At 38.5% G+C, this 22,255-nt stretch overlaps 2 protein-coding genes and 2 long non-coding RNA genes across 4 annotated transcripts; all 4 read left to right on the top strand.

Annotated features, from left to right (window-relative positions):
• The first annotated feature begins 417 nt into the window (after positions 1-417).
• LOC130087416 (uncharacterized) lies at positions 418-2,351 on the top strand. Its single transcript, XR_008807368.1, has 3 exons — positions 418-510; positions 1,973-2,104; positions 2,238-2,351. It is a non-coding gene; the product is annotated as an uncharacterized LOC130087416 (long non-coding RNA).
• A 123-nt stretch (positions 2,352-2,474) lies between these two features.
• Positions 2,475-6,127, top strand: LOC130087619 (uncharacterized). Its single transcript, XM_056254027.1, has 3 exons — positions 2,475-2,594; positions 4,969-5,979; positions 6,104-6,127. The coding sequence occupies exons 1-3, from the start codon at positions 2,526-2,528 to the stop codon at positions 6,125-6,127; spliced, it is 1,104 nt and encodes a 367-aa protein (XP_056110002.1). The 5' UTR covers positions 2,475-2,525.
• LOC130087605 (uncharacterized) lies at positions 6,068-10,130 on the top strand. The gene is made up of 4 exons (XM_056254013.1): positions 6,068-7,030; positions 7,932-7,967; positions 8,636-8,839; positions 9,874-10,130. The coding sequence occupies exons 1-4, from the start codon at positions 6,130-6,132 to the stop codon at positions 10,089-10,091; spliced, it is 1,359 nt and encodes a 452-aa protein (XP_056109988.1). The 5' UTR covers positions 6,068-6,129; the 3' UTR covers positions 10,092-10,130.
• A 9,386-nt stretch (positions 10,131-19,516) lies between these two features.
• LOC130087415 (uncharacterized) lies at positions 19,517-21,019 on the top strand. The gene is made up of 4 exons (XR_008807367.1): positions 19,517-19,600; positions 20,231-20,268; positions 20,485-20,760; positions 20,885-21,019. It is a non-coding gene; the product is annotated as an uncharacterized LOC130087415 (long non-coding RNA).
• Positions 21,020-22,255: the final 1,236 nt, after the last annotated feature.

Raw genomic sequence — 22,255 nt, 5'->3', positions numbered from 1 at the left:
CTCGTTGCGCATGTCAAGCGCTCACACACACACATTTCTAGTCTAGGCCTTATGGGGCCCACACACACATTTCTAGTCTTGGCTTTATGGGGCCCTCCCCTCAAACGAATGAATTCACAGTTAAGCTCAAACACACACACATTTCTAGCCTAGGCCTTATGGGGCCCACACACACACACATTTCTAGTCTAGGCTTTATGGGGCCCTCACGTATGGATCTCACTCTTAGGGATTTTACATCATTGGTACAACACCTGTCAATATTTAAAGTAGTGTAATTGCAGGTGTAATTCAACACTTCTCAAGCTGCTGCATGTTCAGAATGAGTATTTTGGATGTAATGCATTGCAACATCTTATTTGTTGCTGTTACCTCTAGAAAAGATGAGTGTATGTTTTTTTGTCTGATTTCCAGGAGCCAAAGCAGCAGACTTCTGTTCTAGAGACCAAAACATCCCTAACAGATCACTCTTCCCATGATGACTCCAACAAAGATGCTGTCGTCACACAGGTAAAGGAGTAACGTCGACTCTGTCATCACAATCTATTCTAGTCTCGCCCTCGTTGCGCATGTCAAGTGCTCACACACACACATTTCTAGTCTAGGCTTTATGGGGCCCACACACACATTTCTAGCCTAGGCTTTATGGGGCCCACACACACATTTCTAGTCTAGGCTTTATGGGGCCCTCCCCTCAAACGAATGAATTCAGTTAAGCTCAAACACACACATTTCTAGTCTAGGCCTTATGGGGCCCACACACACACACATTTCTAGTCTTGGCTTTATGGGGCCCTCACACACACACATTTCTAGTCTTGGCTTTATGGGGGGCTCCCCTCAAATGCTCGCTCCAATGTCAACCTAGATACACCTAGATGTACCATACCTAGATATTAGGGGTGGAACGGTTCATGTATTCGTATCGAACCGAAACGGTACGGGCGTCACGGTTCGGTGCACGAATTTACACGGAGAATACACGGTATAAAAATAAATAAAACTCGCGTGCAAATTAATTAATGTAATGTGGAACTACTGTTAGATACGCGGGTTCTTTAGGGACATATAATCTGTACCATCGGCTTAGCTCTGAATGCGCGTTCACTTCAAACGTTGGCTACGCGCGTCCTATTCGCTTTGGACTAGCGTCGAACTAGACGCGAATTTGAAGCTCTATTCGCGTTTGGTGTGACCGTGACCGCATAATGAACAGGCTGCGATGTCAAGATTGCAATGCTGGAGTGTGTGTGTGTGCGAGAGAGAGAGAGGCCTACAACCTAACTATAACCTACAACTGTCACCCAACCAAAATCACATACACACTGTTTTAAAAGCAAAACATATTTATCCAACTCCATTTCAAAACAGTCTGTCTTTTGGACATTCATCATATTGCATTGGTTTCCATTTCTTCTCCTCGGAGCACTAATCTTACACATTCTACATTGATTAAAAAAGAAAATCGAATGTGTTTTTAATGGTAGTATTATTTTATACAGAAATCAATTATTTATAATTCAGATGAGAATAATGTTACATTGCCAATTAATAATGTTAATTAAAATTAAGGAAAACAAATATATTGATCTGAAATATAGCAAAATAATTTTAAATGAATAGTACAATTACCAAACATATCGCAAGGTCTTTTTGTCTTTTTATTAATTTAATTAATAAACTAATTATATAAAACTATTGTCAGTGCACTACAAATAAACTGGTTCTATGCCTTTATTAATAAAACTTATTTAAAAAATACAATGCCTTCTGCATTTTTGTTTTGCTTTTTCCCTCCATTGTACCGAAATCGTACCGAACCGTGATGTCTGAACCGAGGTATGAACCGAACCGTGACTTCTGTGTACCGTTCCACCCCTACTAGATATGTTTTCTATTATTAGTAGCGTGTCCACATGTTTGTGCTAATATTAACTCTTAATGTGTATTTATTTTGTTTAATTATATTTAGGTATTTACCATCAAAGGGTTTTCCCTAGTGAACTATCCCGAAAGTGATGAGACGGATGAGTATATTAAAGACAACCCTCCAACTCCACACTGTGATGTTGTTCGAAAGAAGACGAGGAATGGAAACATTCAGGTATGCTTCAGATACTGTACTTTAAAATGCTGCTGTTTCTATAAATGGTTCAAACGTACTTCCCCGTGACTAATTTTAATAGAATGTAAGCCAAAATGTATTACATCTTGAAATTGAAACTCCTTTTTTGCAGGTGGTTGGAGTAGCTGATTTTTCTGATCCTCTGATTGACTCAAATGAGAGTATAATAGATGAAACTGATGAGGATTCTAGTCTGCAGTCAGACAATGAAGTTGTTCCAAAAAATATTTTGGAATGTCTCTGACACTCTGGGCACATTTCTACCAAAATATTTCCCCTGTATTAGATTTCCATAGAATGTGAACAAAAATGCATAATCATACATGACATAATTCCCTTTTTGCAGATGGATAGAGTACCAGATTTTTCTGTTCCTCTTAATGAGTCAAGTGATGACAGCATGGATGAGCCTTCCACTTCTATGTCTGAAATGGCTTCACAAAGGCCGAGGAGAAACTGTCACCGCCCTGTAAGCCTAATTTTTTCATACATTATATCACTTAATGGTTAGTGCTAACTAACGCAGTGTGGGCGGCGTCAGATGTTTAACGACATACCGCTGATCATGTACTTCAAAACAATTTTACCCCCAAGCGAAATACAAGAACTTCGCCGTGAGTATATCGGGGCCTTTACTCTCCTCACGTAATAAGGGAAAACTTTGTTCATATTGGAACTCGATCTAACAGCTTTGTGTAACGATAAAGGTAAACATTAATAAAATACATTTTTTAAAAATATTTTTATAGCCTGTGATGCGACTAGAGAGGAGTCAAATGCACATCTCCAGAAACTTGAGCCTTAAATAGTTTATAGTCAAACTATAGTACTAGTAACTTTAGTTATTTCACTCATTTACCTGATGCTAGGGATGCTCCGATCCGATATTCGTATCGGGTATCGGGTCCGATACTGCCATTTTTGCCGGATGGGGTATCGGTCAGACGAGGCCGATCCAAATCCGATATTGTGCGTATAGCCTACTATTCTGTGTTATTGTTAAGCCCCACAAAAGGCACAAAAACATTATAAAGCACCATAAAGTTTTCGTGTACTATATTACAAGTGTTCTTAAGCCATTATAGTATAATGTGAGATAGAAATGAACATTTAAGTCATTAAATTCAAAATCACGTAAACTTTTCCCTCCGCTGCGGCTGTCATTCATTCTCCATTCAGCATTCAAACAGCGCGTCGCCTTCGGTTACGAGTCAGTCAACATGATGAAACCCTCTCCAAGATGATTCAATGTTACTCTTATTATACTTGATCTGTAGATAAAGCTCTATGGTTTCGCATAAAACAACTTTATCTTGCTAGACTTTATTGCTGTAACTTAATCCTGTTACTTTCTACCGGCCGGGTGTCTGTTAGATCACAACACTGGAGTCAGCTGCACTATAATTGTTCTTCACACGCACAGTAACTAAAATTTAAAACTGTTAAAAGAAAAAGTTTAATAAACTATTGCATAGATAGATACTGTATAATACACTATGCGATATGTCTTTCGTTTGTGCTTTGAACTTTTCAATGCGGACTCGACGCGCGATTCCGTGTTGCTTCAAGCGCATCATTCTGCGCTCGGGATGCGCATAAGCGCTTTGTGCCGCACTGTATTGCAGCCTTTCATAATCATAATACAGTGACGCAATGAAAGATTATTAATAGCCTTTCTTGTTCTATCTATCATATGTTGCTGCCTCATTAAACAGCAGTGCTATACATTTAAAACATGTCTCAATTTTATAGTAGCCTATAGCTATAAAATAATTTATCTTTTTGATTTTTATCTTGTTTTTCATGAATGTATTTTACAACAATACAAAGAGCAATGTGTAACGTTTTACCAGATTTAGTGTTACATTTATTGTCTCTTATTTGTTTTTTTCACTAAATGTTCAGATTTTATACAATTATTGTCGACTCGTGATTTTTCTAGACTAAATTTTATTGCTGAATTATCCACTAATCTAGTTTATAATAGCATTTTTGTCATAGATTATGATCATATATTTTTTGAATTAGTTTTTCTTTATAATGAAGTTGTCTGTATTAAGTAGATTGTGTTTAACACACAAAAGAGTGCTTATCAGAGTTCAACACACAAAGAGTTACATAAATTCTACTTGATTTAAAAAAAACTGTGTTGGTATCGGATCGGCATCAGTATCGATCGATACTTTGAATTTTTGGTATCGGATCGGTTCTGAAAAAAGTGGTATCGGAGCATCCCTACCTGATGCCAGTCAATTGTTTCTCCAAATAATATTGATAGGGGTGTGCCCTTTTATGCTTTTCTCTATATTCTCTTGTTTTTAGGCTCTTGGTCTAATCGTTATCAACAGTACGTTTCTAATTTCATTTACTTGGATTAAACTTAATCTACATTTTACTTAACGCCCCTATAGAATGTATGTCATCCCAATATGCAATGGTCAGTTTATCATACTAAAGGATTAAAATGTAAGAATTCTCAAATTACTCTATCCCATTCCAGATGTGCATGACCTTTATTGCTCACATGAGTAGTTTAAGAAAATAAACTTTTAGATATTGAGACATGGAATGGAAGCCGATGGTAACCAACATTTTCAAGACTTGATTAATGATAATCCATGTCGATACAATTGAAAGAAAGCGCTCTGTTTTATAAATCCATGTTAAAGACGTTTCTTACAGTAGTCCATAACTGCTGATCAAAACGAGTTGTGTATTTATTTCAGTCATGTTATGAAAGGTCACTGAACAATAGTCATGCATATCTGGGATGAAGGTGAGCTAATTTTTTTTTTGTCTTTTTTGGGGGGACTAATCCTTTTTAACTTTTTTTTTTTTGAAAGATTCAAAGGAGTCTTGTAGAATCCGATGACTCATGTTGCGATAGTGAAGATGAGTATATTCCAAATCCCAGGGAGGAAAGCAATGACAGTGACTGCAGCTTGGAGTTATCCCTGGAAAATAAAAGGAAGAATGTCAAAATGTCATCCATTAGTCAGTGCAGAAACAAGTCTTCAAGTCAGAGCCGATTTAAGTCCAGTCAGAACAAAAGTGAGTCTTCAAGTCAGAGTCGATTTAAGTCCAGTCAGAGCAGAAGATTTGAAACAAGTCATGACTCGGTACAAAGATTTCCTGATAGCCTAGAAGGAAAACACAAGGAGACGAGTGTTTCAATGACACCTGAAGAAGAGCCATCGATCTTTGTTAATCCAGTTTTAAAGAAGGAGGATGGTTCCAGAAGATATAATAAAAAACATCACTGCTTGTATTGTGGACAGGTAGTTCAGAAAATGTCAAGACACTTGTCGCGTAGACACAGCGATGTGGTTGAGGTCGCAAAGGCATTAAGCTTGCCAAAGAATTCAAAAGAAAGGCGACGACAGTTGGATTTTATCCGAAACAAGGGTAACTTTGAACACAACACTCAAGTTTTGGAGAGTCGCAAAGGCAAACTCATCCCATGGAAGCAGCCAAAGAAAATGACAGATGGACAAGAATTCATGCACTGTGTTTATTGCTATGGAATGTTCCGAAAAAGAGTGATGTGGCGTCATTTTCAGGTCTGTAATTTCAAGCCTCAGGGTAAGACATCTAAACGAGGTAAAACAAGAGTTCAAGCTTTGTGTGCATTTGCTGAACCTGCTCCAATTGGATTTAGCGACGCGTACTGGAAGTTCTTAAGTGGTATGAATCAGGATGAGGTTGCAGTTGCTATTAAGGAAGACCGCTGCATTCTTGAGTATGGTTACAGACAGTTCAGAAAGAATGAGTATGTAATAAGCCAGCACCAATATATTCGACAAAAACTGAGAGAGCTTGGCAGACTGTTACTGGAAGCAAAAAAGTTGACACATGTGAAGACAATCAAAGAACTCATAAAGCCTGAAAAGTACACCCATGTTGTCTCGGCTGCAAGATGCCTTGCTGGATTCAATGGTGAAACTGGCAAATATAAACGTCCGTCTCTTGCTCGCAAAGTTGGACATGGCTTGCATGCTTTAGCCATGTTTATCAAATCTGAAGGATTGAAGATGAAAGATACACAGACTACCAAAGATGCTGAGGAATTTGCACTGCTATACCAAGAAAGTTGGAAATTTGACATTGCAAGCCAAGCGCTAACTCAGCTTAACCAGACAAAGTGGAATTCTCCTCAGATTCTACCATTCACACAAGATGTCCACAGACTTCATTTCTATTTGTCTGAGAAACAGCAGAAGCAATTGAATGCCCTGCAAGAAGAGCCTTCTCCCTTGAACTGGAAGGACCTTGCTAAAGTGACCCTGGCGCAAGTTATCCTCTTCAACCGACGAAGAGCAGGAGAAGTATCCCGAATGTCCTTGTCGGCGTTCCTGTCAAAGGATACATCAGAGACACACGAAGATGTTAACCTAGCCCTTACAGCACTTGAGCAGAAGCTTTGCAAACATTTTGTTCGGATTGCCATAGTAGGAAAGAGAGGAAGGAAAGTCCCTGTTCTCCTGACCCCGGTCATGAGAGAATCGCTCGATACTCTGACTGAAAAGCGAGAAGAATGTGGAGTACTGAGTGAAAACGGATACTTGTTTGCATTGCCTCTCTCTGTCCATTATTTGAGGGGTTCCGATTGCATTAGGCAGTTTGTGAACGAATGTGATGACATCAAACACCCCAAAGCACTAACCTCAACAAAACTTAGGAAACACATTGCTACTCTGTCGACTGTTCTGAATCTCAAGACTACAGAACTTGACCAATTGGCAGATTTCCTTGGGCATAACATTGAGGTCCACAGAAAGCACTACCGCCTTCCAGAGGGCACCCTCCAGCTTGCTAAAATAAGCAAAGTTCTTCTAGCGCTGGAACAGGGACGGCTAGGAGAATACAAGGGGAAGAATCTGGATGAAATTCAGCTTGATGTGACTGGTATTAAGTCTTTTTTTATTATTAAAGGGATACTCCACCGTTTTTTCATATTAAACTGTTATTCCCTTAACTAAGACGAGTTGATACATACCTCTTTCATCTCAGTGCGTGCACTTAATCGCTCTGGCGCGCCATGACACTTTGATAGCACTTAGCTTAGCCCAGTATATTCAATGGTATCTAACAGCAATGAATTTAGAAGTGACCAAACACATCAATGTTTTCCCTATTTAAAAAGTTACACGAGTAGTTATACTACTTGTGTAACTGTCACTAGCACTTATCACTAGCACACCTACGTCGCGTCTGAACGTGACAAGTTTAATTCGTTTGAAGTACTTGTATTAAATGTTACGCTCTCAGATATAAGAAAAAAATCCCTATTATCTCTAGCCAGGGCCTTGCGCTGATTTCCTAAAAGAGTTTGCAGATTTTCTCTCAGATCTATTGGTCAACGTCGATAAAGCATTAATTGTTGGAGATTTTAACATACACGTAGATAATTCAAATGATGTGTTAGGGGCTGCGTTTACAGATTTATTAAACTCCTTTGGGGTCAAGCAAGTGTCTTGGTTAAGGGAATAACATAGTTTAATATGAAAAAACGGTGAAGTATCCCTTTAAGGAAAGTTAAAAAGCACAGCATTGTCCATCTATAAATCGTTCTCTTTTAGAATAGCAGATAGTATTTGATAAGTAAAAGAATAGAATTGATTATAACAGAGTTGAAGTATTTGACCTCAACATACTGAAGAAGAGGGCAGGTTTTATTGTTATAATGTGACTAACTTGATAATTTTTGTCTATTCAGCTATTTATGTAGCCATTTTGTATACTCTTGACAGATTGATTGCAGTTTCAGGTTTACAGCTCATTCATATTGTATTACTTGCTGTTTTAGAGACTGTTGACATGGATGGGTGTTCACAAGAGGAAGGTATGTTTGTATGATTTAAAAAAAATTGGTTATGAAAGATCTCTCATTTAAATTAGACAATTAAATGTAGATGTTATTGCACAATCATTACAGGATTGCACATATTTGGATGTTGCATTAATATAACCTTTCAGTTTAAATTAATAGTTGACATGTTTTTGACATGCTGCCTGTTGCATGTGGGTAATGTTTGACATTGTTTCCAGTTGATTGTGTGGCACAGTAAGCTACACCACAGGTATAGTTATCCAAAGGTAGTTGATCTCCACAAGAATTGTGTCCTTTAGCAAGATGATTCATCCCATTGCTCCAGGGCTATTGCCACTGTAATGTGTTCTGTAAGTTGCTTTGGGGAGAAAGTATCTGCCAAGGGCATACATTTAAATTGTGCTCCCAGTGTGAATGCAAGTCTAATTTAAACCGGCTCTCTCTACCACTGTATTGTAGAATTATGGAAACCATGTGTAATTTGTTGTTCAACTCGATTTGTTTATGTATAGCGCTTTTCACAATACATATCTGCAAGACTCGTGCCATATACTGAATATTTATAAACTTGTACTGTTGATCATTGCTTTTTATGTCACCATGACACAAATTTTATGCATAATTGATCCTTAGTTTATATTTTGATTTGTATTTTTCCTCAAACTTTTTTTTGCACTCAGATGACTTTATTCCAGACGTACAGGAGCCTGAAGTTGAGGACAGTGTGGCATCCACACAAGAACCTACATCCACACAAGAACCTACATCCACACAAGAACCTACATCCACACAAGAACCTACATCCACACAAGAACCTACATCCACACAAGAACCTACTTCCACGCTGCATTCCCAATACCAGAGAAAGTCGGCAAAAAAGAGAGGTGAGCTTAGAAATGTTAAGTGGATTGATTTGTCCCGTTCGTCTTGAAGACAGAAAGCTTTATTCTGAATTATATTATTTTATCAAATCTTTACTTTTGATCACTGCACATTGATAGCTGTCACAATAGGTTTTGTTTACACAGTCTAATATTCTGATTATAGTTGATTTACAACCTCAAACCTGAATGAGTTTGTTTCTTCTGCTGAACACAGAAGACATTTTAAAGAATCTGGGTAACCAGACAGTTGATGTCACCAATGACTTCTATAGTATTTTTTTTCCTACTATGAACGTCATTGGTGCCGTCAACTCTCTGGTTACCCACATTCTTTAAAATGTTCAGCAGAAGAAAGAAACTCATACAGGGTTGGAACAACATTATGGTGAGTAAATGATGACAGAATTTTGGGGTTAAACATTTTCATTATATGATCAAAAGAAAAATTGAACTCTATAACGATTTGCTTGGATTTAATCAAAAGTGTGGGATGCACAAAGGGAAGATTTTGCGTTTACACAAGTTTTAATATATTCATCTGCATATCATTTCCATATGCATATTCCCATTGATGTGAGACTGCTGTGTTTAACAGGACAATACATAAAATATGAGATAGAGACTGTAAAAATCGAGTATCTTTGCCTTGTTTTTAAAATAAAAATGTCCGTACAACAAAGTATATTTGCCAAAATTGTATAAAATACTTTTAAGTAGACGGTCTACTAATGCTGTAATGAGAGTTAGTTGACATGTAGGTGCAATGTTACTCCGTTAACAGAATGTCTAAAGGGGACCATCAAAATAAAGTGCTACCACACCTTTTACTGGATTGCACTGATTTATTATTATTAGTCAAATGTTTTATTCAGAAACAAACTAAGAGTACTTTTAGCCTCTGAACCAAGTCAATATGGCAATGAATGACCTGTGTGATCAATACAATAGTCTTTCAGTTCAGATTAAGGTTTAAAAATCCTGAACTTAAGACATTAACCTAAACTTAATAACATGTTCTTTTTATGTTTACTTAGGTAAAGAAACTGCTGTCAAAAGAAGCTGGACAACAGATGAATGTGCGGCAGTAGAAAGACACCTAAGGAAATTCATTGTGAGGAGCCAAGTTCCAGGGAAAAAGGACTGTCAGCGCTGCGTTGATGCAGAAGCTCAAGCGTTAGGAAATCGAGACTGGAAGGCGGTCAAATACTTCATCAAAAATCGTATTTCTGCCATAAGAAGGAAAGTACAGTGAAATACAGGTAGCTCAACGTATTGGATGCCTTCCCACTAGCATTTATATCGGGATATACATTTTAAGTGTTTTCAACAGTTTACATTTAGTTGTTTTCATTGTATTATCCTCTTAAAGGGTTAGTTGTCATTTACTCTTTTTTTGTCATTTCAAACACATAAGAAATTAGTTCATCTTTGGAACATAAAATATGTTTTGAATGAAACCTGAGAGATTTCTGTTCCCTCCATTGTTTGCATTGCCTCTCTCTGTCCATTATTTGAGGGGTTCCGATTGCATTAGGCAGTTTGTGAATGAATGTGATGACATCAAACACCCCAAAGCACTAACCTCAACAAAACTTAGGAAACACATTGCTACTCTGTTCATCCTAAACTTTCAAGCTTCAGAGCATTTATAACGTAGAAGTAATCCATGTGGTTTAATCCCTGTTTTATAATGTGAATGCGCTCTCACTTAATCCACCCACTTAACATTATCCAACAATTGCAATAACTGTGAACTGGACTTTGCATTGATGCAGCACACACAATTATACACATTTTCTGGTTAATAGTGATTCTTTGCCTCGTATGCCCTTTTCCTTGTTTGTTATATATTGCTCTGCCCTGTTTTTGTGCTATTGTTGATCTCACTTAATCAATCTATTATTCATATTCTCCACCAATGCAATAACTGTGAACTGGACTTTGCATCGCTGCAGCGCACACAATTATTCTCATTTTTCCTGGTTACTAATAATTCTTCGCCTCGTATGCGATTTTCTTGTTTGTTATTTGTCACATTGATAACTTTTTCTTTATGAATGTTTTGAAGTTTGAAAGTTTAGGGTGAACGGTTTTTAAATGGAAAGATGGAAATCTCTCAGGTTTCATTCAAATATCTTCAGTTGTGTTCTGAAGATGAACAAGTTTCTTATGGGTTTAGAATGCCTTGATGGTGGGTGAATGAAGGCAGAATGCTCATTTTTGGGGGAACTAACCCTTTAAAGTTCTTTGTTGTCTTATACTATAACATATAAAAGGGTTAGATCCAGTCAATTGTCTTAAGTGTTTTATAGCAACAACAAAAAAAGACTGTTGGATTGTGTTTCCTTGAGTTGCTTATAGCATGTTTATTGCTGTAACATTTATTTTGGTCAATGTTATTAAAATGTTGTATAACCTCTTTTTGAAAAAAAATAAACATTGTGTAATACCAAATATATGTTCATTGAGGACGAATCATGTTTTAAAGTTGTTGTTTTTTAATCCAGTGTTTTGTGTAAAATATTACTCACTGTATTAGTGCTATAATTCCACTGGGTCTTAATCTTTATTCATCAGATGAATAGGGAGTTTTCATGTGAAGTCCTCAATTTAAATGAGTATATTATCTTTAAGCTGCAGTGAACATGACTGGCTAGGAACACAACTTCATTAGAAATAGTGGACAAGTAACCATGGGACAAACAAGATCCCCTTCAGCAAAACCGCACAGTTCATTCAATAACCAATACAATGCAGAGAAAGTACAGTTGGTGTCCTGCAGACTGAAGAAGTTCAGGCTGTGACCAAAATTTGAGGGCTCATTGATTTAGAAAAGTCTCTGGATTGGCTTTTGGCTTATGCCATGTTAATGGCTAAGCTAATATAGACGTGTGCAGATTAATTTAGAGGATATACATTATAATCTATAAAGGTTTATATGGTAATCAAGGGCAAATAATGGAAGTAGTTGATGTTTTACAGATAGTGACTTTGGTCCTTGCTAAGATATAAAGATGAGAAATGTGTGTGTATCTATGAAAGCGGACCCCACAACTCCTAAATGTTTAATCCAGGCCCCACAAGTGACACAAAAACGCATGTGCAAACAATTTTGTTTGAATTTTGTTATATTGAAGTGATATTTCTTATTAGGAAATTTTTGTTATCTTGCTTGATTTTTTATAAGTCTGTAGAACCACTGGAAATGGTGGACCCCACAATTAGGCAAAAAACGGTGGACCCCCTTATGGTAGGAAAACAAGTATGTGTGTGTGTGTGTGTGTGTGTGTGTGTTTGTGTGTGTGTTTGTGTGTGTGTGTGTGTGTGTGTGTGTGTGTGTGTGTGTGTGTGTGTGTGTGTGTGTGTGTGTGTGTGTGTGTGTGTGTGTGTGTGTGTGTGTGTGTGCAAATGGTAACATATTAAAATGCAGCTATAGGCTTGTAAGGTCAGCATGAGGTCAAAGGTTCAGTATGCTGCTAGTAGTAACCTCTGCTTTCTCATCCCACGTCCTGAAGCAAGATATAACTAGATTAAAGCACATCTCTGAAAGATCAATCTGGATAACAACATCTGTCAAAGTTGTGTTCTTCTGTAGATTAGGAGGTGTTCCCTATCTCAAAGACCATCACAAATCCCCCCTCCAGTCATAGAATGCACCCCCGTTCCCTACAGGTTGCTCTCGGCCAGATTCCCCTCTTCCTTAGATTCGGTGAATTATTTATTTTTGGGAAAGAAGACGTTGCGCTCCACGTGATGTTGAGCCTCCTGAGTCTATTTCATGCTTTGCAGGAAGCAAGGAGCCAACTGGACATTTAACCACTCAGTCGCTTATTAAAAAGAGGACAGCGTAAGAGCTTTGCATAAATTATAGAGAGAAGTAAATGCACAAATGGGGTTGATTTTTTTCCCACAGATTGGCTAATTATACCCTTTAAGAAAATGGGTAATCCTGGTCCGATCCAGTCTGACTGTCTCTGGCTAGATTGCGAAGGATATCTTCATCCTTCCTTTCCTGCATCCATTGGTCTCTTTTTTTATCCTTCCTTCATTTTACCCCTCAGCAAACCCCGTTTTTTTCTCTCCTCCTAAGTAACTTTAATTGTCCTGGGAAAGTCATGGTTGGCCCCAGGGCACAAAGCTCTGCATGCTTTCTAATGAATGTTTCAGCGGGGGGATTATGAGCAGCCATTGGCAGCCATGAGGTAAGAAGTTGTGACAGAAAGGGCATGATTCTTCTTTCTGATTTGAGTGAAATGGTAGAGCGCAATATGAAACCATCAAGATCAATGGTTCTAACTTTTATGTTTGGTCAATACTTTCATTCAGATTTATAGATTATCTCCCTTAAAGTAGGATTTTTTACCTTCAAATAATGTTTCCAAAATCGTTTCAGTGGTTCATCAAGTCGTGACATGGTGAAATGCAATTATGCAACATGTGACGCTTTGTACATTTCGTCGAAATCTTACGCACATGGCATCCTTTAGCATCAATATGAGACGCAGAACCCAATGCGTCATACAGGTGACGCTCGTCTAAATCCGACGCACATGGCATCGTTTAGCGTGAATATGAGACGCAGAACCCAAGGCGTCATAACCGTACCCTACCCCAGACCAAAACCTACCCATAACAGTGCGTGTTATATTGACGCTAAAGGATGCCATGTGCGTAAGATTTCGACGAAATGTCATACGGCGTCACCTATATGACGCCAAAGGATGAGAATGCGTTGGGTATATCCACGCTATGTAAGATTGCCGAGCCCGTTCTCATCCTTTGGCGTCATATAGGTGACGCCATATGACATTTCGTTGAAATACTACGCACATGGCACCCTTTAGCGTGAATATAACACGCAGAACCCAAGGCGTCATACACATTACTGGCATCCTTTAGCGTCAATATGAGACGCAGACCCTACCCCAGACCTAAACCTACCCATAACAGTGCGTGTTATATTCACGCTAAAGGGTGCCATGTGCGTAGTATTTCAACGAAATGTCATATGGCGTCACCTATATGACGCCAAAGGATGAGAATGTGTTGGAGCGCCAGATCGGGTCGCGTTCTGTAGTTGTAATGAGGACAATTCGGCTTCAAACCTGTAGGGCGACCGCAGAGGAAAAGTTCCTTGGTGTTGCTTTAAGGTTTTTTTTTTTTTTTTTTTTTTTTTGGAAATCAAATCTATAACCTTTGCATTGCTAGCACTTGATAGCAATATCTTATTTATTATATATGCAGCAAGGACAAATAAAATTGATCAAAAGCGATGATTTCTTTTTCAAATAAATTTTAAATAAACTTTCTATTCATCAAACCACCCTAAAAATAAGTATAACGGTTTCCAAAAAAAAAAAAAAAAAAACCATTAGTTTTCAACATTGATAATAATAAGAAAAGTTTCTTCGACATTAAATCAGCATATTAGAATGATTTCATGTGACACTGAATCATGTGACACTAAAGACTGAAGTAATGCTGCTAAAATTTCATCTTTGCCATCACAAGAATAAATGATTCATTTAAATATTTTCTTTAGAGAACTGTTCTTTTAAATTGTAATATTTCACAATATTACTGTTTTTATTTTTTATCTGCATTGATAAAAAAAATAAAACCAGTAATATTGTGAAATATTGGTGATCATAAGAGACTTATTTTACAAATGTTCACGTCTTTTATAAACTCTTTAAACTCTTTCACACTGTACCTTTCGCTTTTAGATAATTGAGGAGGCATGTCTGGCAACTGATCCCGATCAGATGTGATTTGCATAAAAAACTTTTACAGTGTTTCTCAACACAATCACATGTCAGCTAAACACAACATTTACAGTATGTGTGTTCTCTGTCTATGTATTTGCAATGTGTGTGTGCATGTGTGTGAGTGTTCAGTGCCTTCGAGGGATACTGGAGGGATCAGATGAGGCTTGAGTTCAGGTTGGCTCATGTCTGGAAGAAAGTGGAGACTGGAAAGAAAGTAAGACAGTGAGAGAGCAGAAGGAATGGTGAGCACAAGGAGAAGTGTTCTTCAGCAGCGAGTCGGATCAGAGCAGAGATCAGCCATGAGCAAAAGCTCCATTGCTCTCTGAATCCTGTTCTGTGCTGGGGTCCAGACAGCCTGCAGGGCCCCCCACGCAGACAAGCAGGAGTGTGTGTGTGTGTGTGTGTGTGTGTGTGTGTGTGTGTGTGTGTGTGTGTGTGTGTGTGTGTGTGTGTGTGTGTGTGTGTGTGTGTGTGTGTGTGTGTGTGTGTGTGTGTGTGTGTGTGTGTGTGTGTGTGTGTGTGTGTGTAAGAGAAGGATGGAAAGGGAAAGGAAGAAATTAGGTGCACAGCCAAGCAGCATGCAACAATGTGTGTGGGTAGTACTTTAAGCGTGCGTGTGTGTGTGTGTGTGCGTGCGTGCGTGCGTGTGTGTGTGTGTGTGTGTGTGTGATGTGGTTAAATTGTCTTCAAGTTGCCAATGTAAGTGACTAACATCTGTGATGTGCATACAGGAATCTTTTTTTTTCTTTGCTTGTAGTTCGTTCATTCGTTCCTTTAATTACTTCTGTTTATTTTTTCTTTCTTTCTTTCCTTCCTTATTTCCTTCTTTGTTCATATGTTCTTTTGTTTGTTCATTCATTCGGTCACTTTGTCAATTGGTTTCCTTTATGTGTTAGCTTGTTCAGTCCATCCTTCTTTTCTGTATTTCTTCTTTCTGTGTTTCTTTCATTCTGTCTTTCTAGCATTCATTCATTCGATCATGTGTTCATTCTTTGATTCCCTTTCTTTTGTTCCATTTTTCATACCTACCTTCTGTCTGTTTCCCTTTTTCATTCATTCCATTCTTTTTCTTTCTTTACATCTGTTTCTTTGTTTGTTTATTATTTTTCATTAATTTGTTTGTTTGTTTCTTTGTTTGTTTGTTTGTTTCTTTCTTTCTTTCTTTCTTTCTTTCTTTCTTTCTTTCTTTCTTTCTTTCTTTCTTTCTTTCTTTCTTTCTTTCTTTCTTTCTTTCTTTCTTTCTTTCTTTCTTTCTTCCTTCATCTTCTGTCCGCCTGTCCAATGCTTGCTTCTTTACTTTTCCTTCCTTCCTTCCTTCCTTCCTTCCTTCCTTCCTTCCTTCCTTCCTTCCTTCCTTCCTTCCTTCCTTCCTTCCTTCCTTCCTTCCTTCCTTCCTTCCTTTATGACATTCATCCATCCATCATCCATCCATCCATCCATCCATTCATTCATTCATTCATTCATTCGTTCATCCATCCATCCATCCATCCATCCATTCATTCATCCATTCATTCATCCATTCATTCATTCAGTGTTCAGTAGTTTATTGCACTTTTTCTTTGATTCCTTTAATTGTTCATTTGTTCTTTCCTTCTGTCTGTATTCTTCATTCCTTCTCTTTTTTTCTTTCTTTACATGTTTCTTTGTTTGTTAGTTAATTTCTTCGTCAATTCGTTCCTGCCTTCTTTCTAAATTTCTTTCTTTCTTCTTTCTTTCCTTCTTTCTTCCTTCTTCTGTCTGCTTGTCCAATGCTTTTACCTCCTTCCGTCATTCTTTCCTTCCTTCCTTCTTTTCTATATGACATTCATTCTTTTATTCGGTCATGTTCATTTACTTTTTCCTTGATCCCTTTAATTGTTTATTTGTTCCACTTTTCACACCTTCTATTTGTTTTTCTTTTTTCATTCCTTAATTTTTTTTCTTTCTTTGCGACTGTTTATTATTTGTCCATTCATTCGTTCCTTGCCTTCCTCCTGTTCTTTCTTTTTTTCTCTTTCTTTCATCTTCTGTCAGCCTCTCCATAGCTTCATTTCTTTCTGTCTGATTGTCCTTCCTTCCTTGCTTACTTCATTCTTTCTTTCTCATCGTTTTTTCTATCCCTCATTTCTTTCACATTTTGTTAGTGGGTTTGACAGTGAAAAGAGAACGAGGAGAGTATCGATCCTCCCTAGCAGCGGAGGCAACCGTATAGCCCCTGGAGGAGACTGAAGGGCAGAGAGAGCTTGACCCAGAGTCTCCTCAGCTCTCCAAGTATTCACCTGCACTCAGATGCAGCCCTCGGCACTATCAAGACAACCTCACTTCCCCACACTCATCTTCCTCCAGACTCATTAGTGTAGTTTAATAGAGAGCACAATTACTCAATTCTTAATTCTACAATTTAAGGCTATAGGGACAGTGTGAACCAATTAAATATTTATACTGTAAAATTAAATTACAGTAAATGATCATTTTGGAGAATATAGAGGTCTCTGGGATCTCTGTTCTATTCAATATAGCACAGATATATAGTCCCCCCACTTAGAACGTTTGATCTCTCAAATATGTCAGAAATGTTTCCATACTCCCCTATGATGGCAGCAGCATCAGGGTGAACCTAATCCTATAAGATATGGAATTGAATTGAAAAGCCCAAGGAGGTGAAAAGCTGCTTTCTGTAAAGAGGGAAAGGACACACTGATTGGAGGGGAGCTTGTCCTGTGGAGAGCAGGGGATGCCAGATTGTGGAGAAGAGCCTCGCAACAGAGATTCTGTTATATAAAGTGTACTGATGATTGAAAAGGTTTGGGTGTGGGGCTTATGTCACGGCTGTCAAGTCCATGTAATGTTGACAGGCCGGGGCCTTTTTACCTCTTTCCCCCCTCCTCCTCCCCCCACCCCATGCTTGACAGCGCAGCGTGCAGAGTGTGGGAAAGGGCGGCCCAGGCACGCGCCAGATAAGATCACACAACAAACTGCCGGGGCCTCTCCAGGGAGTGCCGCGCATGCTTTCAGAGGCAAACAGGCTCCCGCTGGCACGTAGAGAGCCCCACCCCCCCCCCCCCCCCCCCCCAGGGCCTGGACATACACACGCACATACACTGGCTCGCTGTTGTAGGGGCCCTTGAGAAGAGGGCCGAGTATGTCATCTCTCATTTCCCGTCCACTAACCCTCCATTTCCCCCCTTCTCAGTGTGAGTCATTTTGGTTAGCAAGTCCAAGCATTTTTCATTCACTGTTTATCTTTGAATGGTTCTTTTGACTGTTACTGTGTTGTTTTGTTTGTTGCCATCCGTGGACCTCTCATTCGACTTCCTGTCCTGATCTATTCAAATTGGTTTCCTTTTCTTCTTGTGCTCTTCTTCTGTTTTTTCCCCCAAGACTTCAGGAATCGTTTCACTGAAGAAGAAAAAAAAACGAGAGAAAAAAACTCATGCCTGTGGTAAGTAAAGACATTTTTATTGCTTACCTGCTACATACTTGGCATCTGTATACTCTTCACAGAGATTGTTAATTTTTCCATATAGGCGTAGTGATTTTTAACAATAACTTGACCTTTAAAAACCATCTGGAGCTCCAGTTTGTTAATATGCTTATGTTGAATATACGTATCAATATATTATTTCCTGTCAATTTTATGAAAACCATTTTTAACCCACAATTCGTTGTGAAAAACTACAATACCCATGATCCTGCAGAGAAATATCCATCCAATCAGAGAAATGCGGCAGACACATTTCCCATGAAACACTGTGATTGCCATTTTCAAGTATTTGTACATTTGTAAAAATTATATGATCAATAAGTTCTGGGAACATATATTTTTACATTGCTTTAACTCTTAAAAATAGATTGAGCAATTAAATAGTTATACAAAATTCAACTCATTTTTTAAGTCGGTTTAATGTAATTTAAGTTGAAATGACTTAAACTTAAAAATTTAAGGCAGCAACTGTTTTTTTTACAGTGCTGATTATTTTGCAATAAACTATTGTTTCTATATTTATAACAAGCAACTTTCAATAAATAGTTTTATATTTTCCATTGTTTTCAATTAAATTACGCAGTTTACAATGCTTATGACTGTGGTACTTTCACTCATTAAAGATGCCAAGTTCATTTGTTTTGTTTTGTCTAATTTAAAAATACTTTTTACTTCAAAATAAAGATTGTAATGTTGTTATTCACCTCAAGGATGGTTGGTTTGGTTCTTGTCTTAGATCACTCTATAAAAAATACATTGGGTGTAAAAGGTGAGGATATATAAATAAACATGTATTCCATTCAATACTGAAAAGTATTGCAATTGAAACAAACATTTATGTGTGCTATGTACAGTATTTTATCTGTTAGCTTAGCAACATGCTAATGTCCAACTGTATTGAAATGTGGAGTGGAGTCTTCTGTGCAAAATGTGAAGTTGCTGCCAATGTAGAGTGTTTTTAATTTGGACAGTTATGAGGTTCTATGATGGTTGAGATGCCTTTGTATAAAATCAGCAGTGAAGCAGCTCACTAGGTTTTGGAAGATTCAAGGATTCACTGTTATAGTATGATGTGTAAACTTGACGGGGGAAGAAATCAATCCATCTGCCCGTCGTATTCTTCCATCTCTTCTCATCCACAGTCTCACAACTCATATATTTTCACCCTTTCTATCAAGCTATGTGTTGTGTTACGCTGCCTCACCATCCTCCTCAACACACGAGCAACACAGTTACTATTACATTTTACTAAGCCATTTTGTCTTATTTATGTAATTCATATTTATGCAGATTGTAAATGCTATGTTTTTAGGCATCCGTTTGAGAAGCAGCCATAAAATGTGCGTGTTGGTGAACGTTTCCCTGGTGTCTCTTTGTGAATGTCTAAATACTCCTCCAAAACAGAATTAGGAGGCAGAGGTCAAGAGAGATACTCTTATCCCAGAGCTACACACTATCTTTCTCCCTCTCTTTTTCACACAGACAAGGAGCTCACTCATACAAAGGGAGTTTGAGAAGCTATTCTCCCAGGTACTTTCTCCTTATGGCAAACACTGCACACCCACACACACGCCTACTTGCGAAGAGACACACAGGCCAAAATAAAGATCAACACACAGACTGACAGGCACATACAAGGAGTTACGTATTATCGAATGTGAAAGCTTATTCAGGGCACACACAATTTGAGCATTCACACGCTTGATTCTTGCCGGCATGTCAGAATAGATTTCCTTCCCTTTAACTAAATATTTACATAGGTTTGGACAGGGGTCAGATTGGTGAAAACAAAATAGACAGTTTTTTCCCTTGGAAGACAGCTGCCCACATAGTAGGATCTTTAAGGCATTTGTATGCTTGTATAGATATTAAAGGTATCACTCAAAAAGGACAATTCTGACATTATTTACGCACCCTCATGACCTACACTGAATGGACAAACATATCTTCTTCTGTGTTCCATAGAAGAAAGAAATTCATAAAAATTTGGAATGGCATGGGGTTGAGTACATGATAACAGAATTTACATTTTTTTTGGGTGTCCCTTTAAATATTGATTTGTGGGATTTTGAGCTTGAATTTTAGGTAACAAAGACTTCCATAGTATGGACAAGAACAGTTGAAACATTCATTAAAAATATCTTCTTTTGTGTTTCACAGAAGCAAAAAACGGCATATGAGTTTGCAACAACATGAGGGTAAATAATGAAAGATTTTTCATTTTTTGGTGAACTACCCTTTAAGACAAAAACAACATGTTAGGTACAAATAGTAAAATAATTTAATTAACTAACAAAAAAAATACAATAACTTAGACCAAAAACTGCGGACTCCTCACCAACTGTCACAGTGAGGCTTGGTTTGAGAAACGTGGGGTCAGTGGAAGGTCTGCTCTAATGGGTGATCCTGTGCAGGGTAATTGGGGCCCTGCAGATCAAACGGGAACCTTCATTAGCAGAACTCAAGGGGCCACTAATCCAACATGTTCACACACACCGGGAGAACAGAACGGATGGGGTTGATGAGGGTGTAAGTGTGCAAAGGGGGTGCACTGCCTGGCGCCCGCCTCGGCGAGCAAAACATCTCACCCATAGATCAAAGACCCTCAACATCTCTGAGCCGTCCCGGGAGGAGGAAAAAAAAGGAGAAGAAAAGCAGAGAGAACTAGTACTTCTTGTGACTGGCACAAGGTAATCCACCTCGTGCTTATAGATGAGCCGGGGACTTATGGCTAGTAAATTCATACTCATTTTACTGTAATAGTACTGTAATGCTGAAGGTTTGTTTCCTTACTCATGCTCTTTGATCCTAAAGGAAGCAGAAACCAAAGTCGCAATGAAGAGGACTGGAGTGATGACAGGAGGTCTGACTCCAAAAGCGGCTCCTAATTATCCCAGAAGTTACTGTGTCAGAGGTAAGAGAGGGCTACAGCCCCTTCCTCCGTTTCCTGCCTTTGTTGCTGTTTTGGGGCACACGGAATTAGCACCAAGCTGATTTCCAGCCCTCTTTTACGTTTTTCTCCAAGGGCCGGGCTTGCCCGGTCATCTGGAGATGTTTTCAGCTTGACCCTGACCAAGGGGGGTTCAGGAGCCTCGCTTAATTGCCAATTTGTGATTCAGTTGAGTCCCATTGCAGATGGGCACTCAAGTAAGAAATGATTTGGCCTCCTTTCATCAGCTGCCCCACCCTGCCACCCGCCCCATTTTTTTTACTCCCTTCCTGCTCGGGTGTCTCTTTCCAGTTTCTCTTTTTCCTTCTCTTGTCGTCTCCTAACCCGTGTTTTAAATCAAAGCTAATGGGTGGTCTGTCGTCTGCGAAGGCAGTTTTTGGTTTCCCAAGCCCTGTGCCTTTCCGTGCTGAGATTCTAATTGCCAAGAGGGTGACCTCCTCGTTCCTTTAAAATCACACCATGCAGAACGTTTATTTAGGAGGCACAGGGGAGAGGAAGAGGCAGGGCCACGTGGCCTTGGCCGCCACTTCAAAGCCTGGTCGCAGAGAGGAGGAGGGAAGAGGCGATGTTCAATGATTGCTTGGGAGAAACCAAAAAAGCACAACAGTTGCATGACAAGATCAGCAATCCCGCTCCACCGCACACAAACGCCAAAAGCACATCATTTGTTTAGATTTATTGAAAATTCTGTCAGAAATGAGCAAGTGTTCTTAATGATAGTGCCAGACAGCCACCTGTTTCATGGACTTTCACAGTCACAGTGGAGTGAAGACCTTCTTGATGTTTATCCCAGATGAGTCTTACAGATGGAGAGGGGGAAACAGTACAGGATGTTGTACTCACTGGTCAATTGTCAAAAGTGGGCGTTGCGTGACTCATTTTTGTCTGGATATGAATATTTTTGTCTGGATATAAATTAAATGGTAAAATCTCAATATCTTAAAGCCAGGTCATGTTAAAAGTCCACTACCGTTTAAAAGTTTGGGGACTGGTTACTCCAGTCACATCATCCTTCAGAAATCATTCTAATATGATGATGTGTTGCTCAAAAATATTTCTTATTATTATCAATGTTGAAAACAGTTGTGCTGTTTAAATATTTTTTCTGGAAACCGATACATTATATACTGTTTTGAGGATCCTTTGATCAACAGAAAGTTCAAAAGGACAGCATTTATTTCAAATATAAATGTTTTGTAACATTATAACTGCGCCCTTTTGATTAGTTTATTGCA

The sequence above is a fragment of the Rhinichthys klamathensis genome, unplaced genomic scaffold (genome assembly GCF_029890125.1).
Source record: "Rhinichthys klamathensis goyatoka isolate OS25496 unplaced genomic scaffold, OSU_Roscu_1.1 h1tg000109l_1, whole genome shotgun sequence".
In the NCBI taxonomy this organism is placed as follows: Eukaryota; Metazoa; Chordata; class Actinopteri; order Cypriniformes; family Leuciscidae; genus Rhinichthys; species Rhinichthys klamathensis.
This window is presented reverse-complemented; position numbering and strand designations above follow the sequence as displayed.

Bases quoted from the DNA above. Each gene is read 5' to 3' on its own strand.
- LOC130087619 (XM_056254027.1), top strand. From the start codon at position 2,526: ATGGATGAGCCTTCCACTTCTATGTCTGAAATGGCTTCACAAAGGCCG. The intron at 2,595-4,968 runs GTAAGCCTAATT...TTTTTTTGAAAG, and splicing joins GGAGAAACTGTCACCGCCCT to ATTCAAAGGAGTCTTGTAGA. The intron at 5,980-6,103 runs GTGAAGACAATC...TTGCTCGCAAAG, and splicing joins AAGCAAAAAAGTTGACACAT to TTGGACATGGCTTGCATGCT.
- LOC130087605 (XM_056254013.1), top strand. From the start codon at position 6,130: ATGTTTATCAAATCTGAAGGATTGAAGATGAAAGATACACAGACTACC. The intron at 7,031-7,931 runs GTATTAAGTCTT...TTGCTGTTTTAG, and splicing joins AATTCAGCTTGATGTGACTG to AGACTGTTGACATGGATGGG. The intron at 7,968-8,635 runs GTATGTTTGTAT...TTTTGCACTCAG, and splicing joins TGGGTGTTCACAAGAGGAAG to ATGACTTTATTCCAGACGTA.